The sequence below is a fragment of the Oryx dammah genome, unplaced genomic scaffold (assembly GCF_014754425.2).
Source record: "Oryx dammah isolate SB20612 unplaced genomic scaffold, SCBI_Odam_1.1 HiC_scaffold_13, whole genome shotgun sequence".
Classification (NCBI taxonomy): Eukaryota; Metazoa; Chordata; class Mammalia; order Artiodactyla; family Bovidae; genus Oryx; species Oryx dammah.
The window spans coordinates 5,898,531-5,908,151 of NW_024070197.1; the positions used below are offsets into that span (position 1 = coordinate 5,898,531).

A 9,621-nucleotide genomic window follows, 5' to 3' on the forward strand; every position below is an offset into this window, starting at 1 on the left:
TTAAAGAAAGAGATTGTCTTTAATCCATTGTATATTCCTGCCTCCTTTGTCAAAGATAAGGTGTCTATAGGTGAGTGGATTTATCTCTGGGCTTTCTATTTTGTTCCGTTGATCTATATTTCTGTCTTTGTGCCAGTACCATAATGTCTTGATGACTGTGGCTTTGTAGTAGAGCCTGAAGTCAGGCAGGTTGATTCCTCCAGTTCCATTCTTCTTTCTCAAGATTGCTTTGGCTATTCGAGGTTTTTTGTAGTTCCATACAAATTGTGAAATTATTTGTTCTAGCTCTACATTATATCTTCTTAAAATTTTATTTATTTTTTAATTGAATAAATGGCTTTTTTAATTTTTCAATTGGATAATGGCTTTACCGAATTTTGTTTTCTGTCAAACCTCAACTACATTATATCTTGTATGCATTTCACTTGGAACATTTTTCAGCAATATTGTGTCTGACCCTAGTTATTAAATACACACAGCACTCACTTTTTATTTATTATATTTTGGTGCCATTAAACTAGATAATTAAGAATAGTGCATGGCTAGAGATTAGCCTTCCTTGGTGGCTCAGTGGTAAAGAATTCACTTGCTAATGCAGAAGATCCAGGTTTGATCCCTGAGTCAGGAAGATCCCATGGAGAAGGAAATGGCAACCCATTCCACTGTTTTTGCCTGTGAAATCCCACCTGGAAAATCCCATGGATGGAGGAACCTGGTAGGCTGCAGTCCATGGGGTCACCAAGAGACTGAGCGACTTCACTTTTACTTTTCACTTTCATTCATTGGAGAAGGAAATGGCAACCCACTCCAGTATTCTTGCCCAGAGAATCCCAGGGACAGAGGAACCTAGTGGGCTGCTGTCTGTGAGGTCGCACAGAGTCGGACACGACTGAAGCAATGCAGCAGCAGCAGCAGAGATTAGCCTTCCTTGGTGGCTCAGTGGTAAAGAATTCACCTGCTAATGCAGAAGATGCAGGTTTGATCCCTGAGTCAGGAAGATCCCATGGAGAAGGAAGTGGCAACCCACTCCACTTTTCTTGCCTGGGAAATCCCATGGACAGAGGAGTCCGGTGTGCTACAGTCCACAGTGTCAAAGAGAGGCAAACACGACTGAGCGACTGAACAACAACATAGGTGGGGGTTGCATTGTTTATTGGCTGTTAGAAAACCGGTGAATATTTTACATCTTAATTTATGTGTAATTTACAGATGATGGTCTTTTAGTGTGTATTCTGCAATACAGCTGACACATACTACCTGTTAACATTGTACAATGCCTTTTCTTTTTGGGTATGTAGTTCTATAGCAAATTTAGAAAACTATGTTGTTTCAAAAAATTGTTTTAGTCATATTCTTCATTTTCTCATTTGTTTTCAATTGTAAACAAGCAATTATGACTAGTTAATTATTAATTGGGTAAGCGTGGTTTTGGATTAGTTACTGTTACAATATATAATATATTGTTTAGAATTTATTTATGTACAGTAAGTTTGCAGAATAAATGATAGTATAATATTTTCCTTTTCAATTTGAGACAACTGTTGATTGATACGTTCTTAAGGGCCCTGGTAGAAAAACACTGTTTTTGAGAGTTAGCATAAGATTGTCCAATGTGAGTGTATTTGGCATATGGTTTTTAAAAGTAGGCTACCTTAATGGTGAATTTATGTTATGCTTTCTTAAGTTAAGAATTCTATTCCTTTAGTGTTTCTAAACACTTAAGGTGATCATTGTGGTGTTTCATAACTTCATGTATTAGTTTTTGTGTAGAATATATTCAACATGAAACATTTATTTTTGAATTATTGTGAGCAGGATACCTATGATTCTTTTTATCTTGTAGATATCTCTCCTACACATGTGATCAAGCTTTTACAACCCAAAGCGAACAGTGATACACGAGCAACATTCCCAACATTGATGCTGGGAAGCCGTGAAAGCTGTGAAATCAAACATGTTCATCTTTTGGAAAGTCAGGAAAATATGTGTGACTTTGAGTGTCAGCGGAGAGATGACAAAAGAAATTACAAAGGCACACCTGTAAGCTTTAATGGAAATGTGCCTGATGGAAGAGATTCGCATGATAGAAAGGATGCAGGCATCAAGCCCTTTGCAAAGAGGTTTGGATTTAACTTTCAGTATAAACTGCAGATATTTCAAACTGGCAGGATAATTTCTGAATATAATGAAGTTATGAGTTCTGTCAGCAACAGTTTCTCATTTTCATCAGTTCAAAGAATTCCCCCTTGTGTTCAGACCAGTGTTTCTAATATATATGGGAATGATTTTATGAATCCTTCAGGAATAACACAGGAACTCATAGCACACAGGGAAAAACCTTACAGATGTGATGAGTGTGGCAAGGCCTTTACTCACAGCTCAGACCTCAGGAGACATAAGAAAATTCATACAGGAAAGAAATTATTTAAATGTGATATATGTGACAAAGTCTTCAGCAAAAATTCAAAACTTGCTCGTCATCACAGGGTTCATACTGGAGAGAAACCTTACAAATGTGATGAGTGTGGCATGGCCTTTCGTGTAAAATCAACCCTTTTAAGTCATCAGACAGCTCATACTGGTGTGAAACCTTACAAATGTGATGAGTGTAGCAAGGCCTTTACTCACTGCTCATACCTCAAGAGACATAAGGAAATTCATACAGGAAAGAAATTATTTAAATGTGATATATGTAACAAAGTCTTCAGCCAGAATTCAAACCTTGCTCGTCATCAGACGGTTCATACTGGAGAGAAACCTTACAAATGTGATGAGTGTGGCAAGGCCTTTCGTTTAAAGTCAACACTTTTAAGGCATCAGACGGTTCATACTGGTGAGAAACCTTACAAATGTGATGAGTGTGGCAAGGCCTTTCGTGTAAAGTCAACCCTTTTAAGGCATCAGACAGTTCATACTGGAGAGAAACCTTACAAATGTGATGAGTGTGGCATGGCCTTTCGTGAAAAGTCAATGCTGTTAACTCATCAGACAGTTCATACTGGAGAGAAACCTTACAAATGTGATGAGTGTGGCAAGGCCTTTCGTCTAAAGGGAAACCTTTTAAGTCATCAGACAGTTCATACTGGAGAGAAACCTTACAAATGTGATGAGTGTGGCAAGGCCTTTTCTGTAAAGTCAAACCTTTTAAGTCATCAGACAGTTCATACTGGTGAGAAACGTTACAAATGTGATGAGTGTGGCAAGGCCTTTCGTCTAAAGGGAACTCTTTTAAGTCATCAGACAGTTCATACTGGAGAGAAACCTTACAAATGTGATGAGTGTGGCAAGGCCTTTTGTGTAAAGTCAACCCTTTTCAGTCATCAGACAGTTCATGCTGGAGAGAAACCTTACAAATGTGATGAGTGTAGTGAGGCCTTTTGTGTAAAGTCAACCCTTTTAAGTCATCAGACGGTTCATACTGGAGAGAAACGTTGCAAATGTGATGAGTGTGGCAAGGCCTTTCGTGTAAAGTCAACCCTTTTAAGTCATCAGACAGTTCATACTGCAGAGAAACCTTACAAATGTGATGAGTGTGGAAAAATCTTTCGTCAAGAACTACATCTTCAACTTCACTGGAAAATTCATACTGGAGAGAGACCTTTCAGATGTAATGAGTGTGGCAAGTTCTTCAGTCAAAATTCCCTCCTTAAAAAACATTGGAGAATACATATAGAGAAACCTTTCAAATGTTTCGAGTGTGGAAAATCCTTTACTCAGGTCTCAGCACTCACTAAACATCAGAAAATCCATACATGAGAGAAACTCATGTGAATGTGGTATATGGTAGAAGTCTTCAAATTTCAAAGTTCAAAATTCACACCCTACAGTTGCTCAGAGAATTCATCCTACTGAAAAACCATACAAATATCATGAGTGTGGTAACATTTTAGGCTTCATGAGAAAATTCATACTGGATAGAAGCCAGATATATATATATTTATTAGTCAGGTCTTTAGAACATGAATTCATTCTAGAAAGATTCCTCACCAATTTCACAAGTGTTTTAAAAAAATAAATAACCCTATCGTTAATCTTACCAATAATATCAGACTGTTTATCCTGGAGAAATCACACAGCAATGTAATGTGTGTGGCAAAGATCTTACCCCAAAGTCACAAAAAGGAACTCAGTGGAGCCCTACTTCCCAGACTCAGTGGTTGTGGCAAATCCTTTACCTTTTTCACTATATGTATTCTCTGATGACTTTAGTTCAGGTACTCAGCAATTGCAGTAAGTCCATATTTGAAGAGAAGCTATAGAGATCTTTTCGTGTAAAAGAAACCCGAATTCTAACTCAGCAAAGATGATTCTTTGGGAGAGTAATCCACTATCTTTTTGGTCTCCTGGCTTTCTGAATAAAGTCACTATTTCTTGCCCAACAAGTAGTCTCTCAGTTTATTGGCCTGTTGTGTCGTAAGCTCTAAGAGCTTGGCTTTGGTGATACATTGATCAAATGCATTTGCTACATGCGTTTCACAATGGTCTCTGGGAAGGAATCAATGAGATGAAGGGACTGACTTCATTAGATAGAATTCATTCACATCCATGTTCCCTAGAAAAACACACAGCCTGAATTACAAAATTCAATAGTGACTGTGAATTAGCAACAGGTAGGGAGAAAATAATGTAAAACTAGGACATGACTCATGGTCAGTAGGATCAGGAAGCCCTTCTGTACATAGTCCAGTCTGTTATAAAACATAATGTTCTACCAACTGACCTTGAACAGAGTACGCAAGATGTTAAAAGGCCTGGGCTTTTTGTAGGAGGAGAGGGACAGTTAGCAGGGACTGATGGTATGCTAGGAACAATGCGTAGGAATAGGGTCATATTCTCCATTGGATAGAAATAACTGTTGTATGTATGATTAAAGAAGAGTTACTCTTATTTGTGGAAATTGAAGACAGAGCTGTCATTGTCTTTGTAGACCGGGACCTGAGGAATGGATTTGACGAGAAGAAGGAAGCAGGGGACCCAACTCTCGAGTGAAACAAGGGTGCTTTATTTGCAAAAACGCATGTTTATATATCTTTATACAAGGCAGCTTTAGGCAGTAAAAACATGGAGGAAAAACAAAGCGAAGCAAATAACAGTCTTGAAAGGGCCAGAAAGCATTCCGTATCCTGTGGAAGAGGGGCATAACTGAACAGATTACCTTCAAGTAAAAGGTCACTGAAGGGAGTCACTGAATGGATTCCAAGCGATGCTTTCTCATGACCTCAGTCCTGAGAACTGCGTGCAGCTCTGCTCGTTCTTGTTTTCCAGGAACTGATAAAGAATAGAGTCCTTGAGAATCGGCACACAAAAGAAGGAAATATCATGTTGGATCCTTTAAAGTTGAATGTCCCCTGACAGTTCCCCCTTTTTTACTTTTTCATAATTGGGGATGACTGTAGATACTTGTGTGAAAAAGGCCCTGAGCAAGTGAGTTTGTTTAGTTTGGACAATTTTCGTTGAAAGGCATTGGTATGTTACAATTATAATCACCAGGATAATTATCAGTGTTATAGTTCCAGATCCAATACTATGTGTAATGCCTTGAAACCATCTTTGAGTGTCTAGCCCAGATTATTGATCAGCTAGCTGTTCAGCTAAGGTTTCCAAATTGTTGGAAGAGGGTAGACTCTTATAGAAGGTTTCAAGGATTTCCTTTTACAACAGTTGTACATTTAAGGAAGCATTATTATGCATATCTTGCAAATGAAATTTTTTTTTTCCCAATTGTAAGCACTATGGTTGAACCAAAGAGGAGTGATACAAAATTGAGTAGAATTCCAATCACAATTTAATAATGCTTGTTTTTGCAAATCTATTAATTGATCTCCAACACATTGGATGGCTGTTTTTTAATTCCTGAATTTTATCTTGAACTTTTTCATCTTTCTGAACCTGAGTGACTCATATAGTATGAACATCTTTAGTACAATTTTGAATAAAGTTTTGTATATGAATTGAAGTTTGTAAAGCAGTGTCTGTGACAGTGGCAGTGGTGCAAATGGCTATTAACCCCAAAATGCCAAGAATCAAGCATCTAATTAATCGCTTAGATCGTCAGAGTAATTTAGTTAGTAACTGGGACGCAAGTCTTGCCATAGGATCCTCTTTCCAGGGTCATTGGAGATCTGCTGGCAATCACAGAGTACGTCGAGATTGAAGACTCAAAAGGGATTTGTGTTTTTAGAGAAATAGAGGAATTAAGACAAGTATACAATTTGCAGTCTATACAAGTCACAAAATGTAAAGTCTTATTAAATTGTAAGTTTCCTATGGTGATAACGGAAGGGGAACGTAAACATAAAATATGAATGATTATAATGGAAGAAATAGTTACTATGACTATGACTGGTCCCTGTGAAATATCTAGTCCAGGTTCCGAGTGTTCAGTATTTGTAGCAAGTTTCCAGATGTCCCGTTGTTCAGGGCCAATTTGTTTATTAAGGACAATTTGAGGGCGAGGAGGTGCCATTCCACCATCAAGCCAGCCAAGGAGTCCTTTGTCGTGGAAGTGTTCCATTGAACTGTTGATAATCTTCCATGTTACTTGAGTAACATAATCACACATAGTTAATATCATCTGAGCAGTTCGATAACCAGCATACCATAGGGTCCCCAATCAACAATGGTGTAATTGGGCACAAACATGAATTTCCATGATTTAGCTTGACATCTATCTCAATAAACAGGAGTACATTTAAAGTCTTTATAAGTAAACCCCTTGCATTCCAACTTTGTCCTTGTCCTAGAGTGCTGGTAGTATTGACATGGTTCTCATAAAAGGACAGGCCAGTAAACAGTCTAAACAATGTGTGGAAGTTCTTTTTTGGAGGCAGGATGAAAGCCCACGTTTGTCGACTAACATTAATACATAATTCTGCTGGGCCCATGCATAGAGGAAGGATTTTATAGCCTAGAGGAATGTTAATCTTCCTTCATCCTCAGGATGAGAGGGCCCCTCCAAGCTCCAAAGAGGAGGCATATGTACTGAGTCATTAGTGGATACAACCGGTCCTATATCTGTCCATTTGACAACCTGCAGTAAAGGGGGGTTAGGTATATAAGCCCAATAAGTGTGATTAATCAAGTCAGCCTGAGCGGGGGAAGCAAAAGCAAGCATAACTACAAAAATATTTTTAGGATTCCGAGGCATTCCCTGTTGAGAAACCAGATTTTCAGCTTGATTAGTAACGGTTTTTATCTGTCCCCAAGTGGGGCAGTACATAAGGTTGATGACCTTGAGTGCAGCGTTTCTTGGAAATTTTCAAATCGCCTTGGCTTGTACTGGAAACTCCTCCTCCTTGGGATTTCACCGTTTCTTCTCTATCTTGAATGCTGGTGGCTCCCCTGGGGCAGATCTTCCGAAGAGGGAGCCAACTGACTTCGTTGGGTCCATCTGGAGAAATCCAAGCATACCTCTTTCCCTGTAATATTAATTTTCCATATTTCCATTGTTTAGTCAACCTGTCTTGATACCAAATGGGCAGAGGAAGAGAGGTATCCTTCAGTGCCTCAAAATGATTTTCTGCTTTGTCAAAGTATCCCCTTGTGGCAAGTTTAAAAATTTTAAGCAACTAAACCTGTATTAACTATAATTATAGGATTAAAGAGTATATTGCGTTGGAATCTGTTGGGGTCCTTTAATGGACCGAAACCTGCAGTCCAGAGTTGTCGATAAAAAAGAGAAAGAGAAAGAAAGACACAGGCACCCAAACTCTGATGGAGCAAAGGTGCTTTAATGATCTTTCTGTGAGTGTATATATGCTGTTGTACAAGAAATTTCTTTTGATAGAAATCAGAAAACCAAATGTACAGCAACCATTACCAAGGGAACAAGGGATTAATAATGGTCACAAGGTCAGGAGACAATCCATATCTCAAGAAAGAGGATTGAGACTAAGCAGTTTTGTTGTAAGGAGAATGTTTACTGAAGGCGTTTCAAGCCTGTGTCATCCTATGACCTCAGTCCTGGGAGTGGTGTGCTGTTCCACTGGTTTCTGACAACAGAAACTGATAAGGAACAGAGGATTTATGAGGAACAGCACGTTGGAATCCTGTTAAACATTCGCTGACAATTCCCACTTATTTATAATATTTGTAAAAGGGTTCTTAGCATTTGAGTTTGTTTAGTTCTAACAATTTTGCATGAAGGCAATGGTGAATGACAAATATAATTGTCAAGACAATCACCAAAATTACAGTTCCAGACCCAGTGCTGTGAGTAATGCTTTGAAACCATTTGCGTGGGTCTAACCCAGATCATTGATCAGCTATTTGTTCAGCTAAAGTTTGCAAATTAGTGGAGGAGGGCAGATTTTTAGAAAAGGTTTCAAAGATTTCTTTTTGTAATAATTGTACATTCAGAGAGGCATTATCATGTATGTTTTGTAAATGAAATTTGACTTGTTCCCCGTTCTAGGTACTATTGTTGAATTGAACAGGTGTAACACAAAATTGAGTAGAGTTCCAGTCACATTTTAGCATCACCTGTTTTTGTACATCTATTCATTGATCTCCAACCCAGTTGATGACTAATTTTAGCACCTGTATTTCATCTTGAATATCCTCATCTATCTGAGCCTGAGTGGTGCACATAGTATGAGCATCTTTAGTCCAATTTTGGATAAAATTATGTGTTTGAATTGAGGTTTGTAAAGCAATGCCAGTGATGGTAGCAGTGGTGCAAATAGCTATTAATCCCAAAATACCAGGAATCAGCCATCCAATGAATCGTCTAGATCACTGGAGCAGTTTAGTAAGTAACTGGGAAGCAAGTCCAGCCATGGGGCCTTCTTCCCAGGGCTGCTGGAGATTTATTGGTAACCACAGACTGTCGAGATTGAAGAATCAAAAGGGATTCATTTCTTAAGGAAACAGAAGAGTTAAGATGAGTAGTCTTATTGAATTGTAAACTTCCTATAGCTAGAACAAAAGAAGGGGAACGCAAGCTTGTATGAAATATGATTGATTATAACAAAAGAAATAGTTTCTGTGACTACGAGTAGTCCCTGTGAAATGTCCAGTCCAAGTCCCAAGTTCTTAGGTGCTCGGTGCTTGCAGCAAATTTCCAGGTGTCCCATTGTTCAGGCCCAATCTGGTTATGGAGGACTGTTCGAGGACACGGTGGGTTCCATTCCACCGTCAAGCCACCTAAGAAGTCCTTTGTCATGGTATTGTTGCACTATAGTGTTACTAACCTTCTATGCTACTTGAGTAGCATAGTCACACGCATTGCTGTTAATATCGTCTGAGCAGGTAGATAACCACATACTGTGGCGTCCCCAATCGGCAATTGTATGATTAGCCACAAACATTAATTTTCCTGATTTGGCCTGACACTTGTCCCAACGATCCGGAGTATATTTAAAGTTCTTATTAGTAAACCCTTTGCATAATGTTCTTTGTTCTTTCTCTAACTCTTTCCGTAAAGTTTCATTAGTATAAACATGGTTCTAGGACAAAGAAAGGGCAGTAAATAATCTAAGCAACATCCCAAAGTCCTCTTTTGGAGGCAGGGCAAAAGCCCAAGTTTGTCTGCTATCGTTTATGCATAATTTTGCTAGGCCCATAGACAAAGGAGGGGCTTCCCCCGTGGCTCAGAGGTTAAAGCGTCTGCCTGGAATGCGA

The 9,621-nt window shown here is 38.8% G+C and overlaps 1 protein-coding gene across 1 annotated transcript; it reads left to right on the plus strand.

The window, feature by feature from the left end:
• The first annotated feature begins 1,777 nt into the window (after positions 1-1,777).
• Positions 1,778-3,009, plus strand: LOC120872001 (zinc finger protein 415-like). Its single transcript, XM_040252141.1, is given in 2 exon segments — positions 1,778-2,901; positions 2,903-3,009. Coding segments are annotated over 2 exon segments (1,197 nt in total). The 5' UTR covers positions 1,778-1,782; the 3' UTR covers positions 2,981-3,009.
• Positions 3,010-9,621: the final 6,612 nt, after the last annotated feature.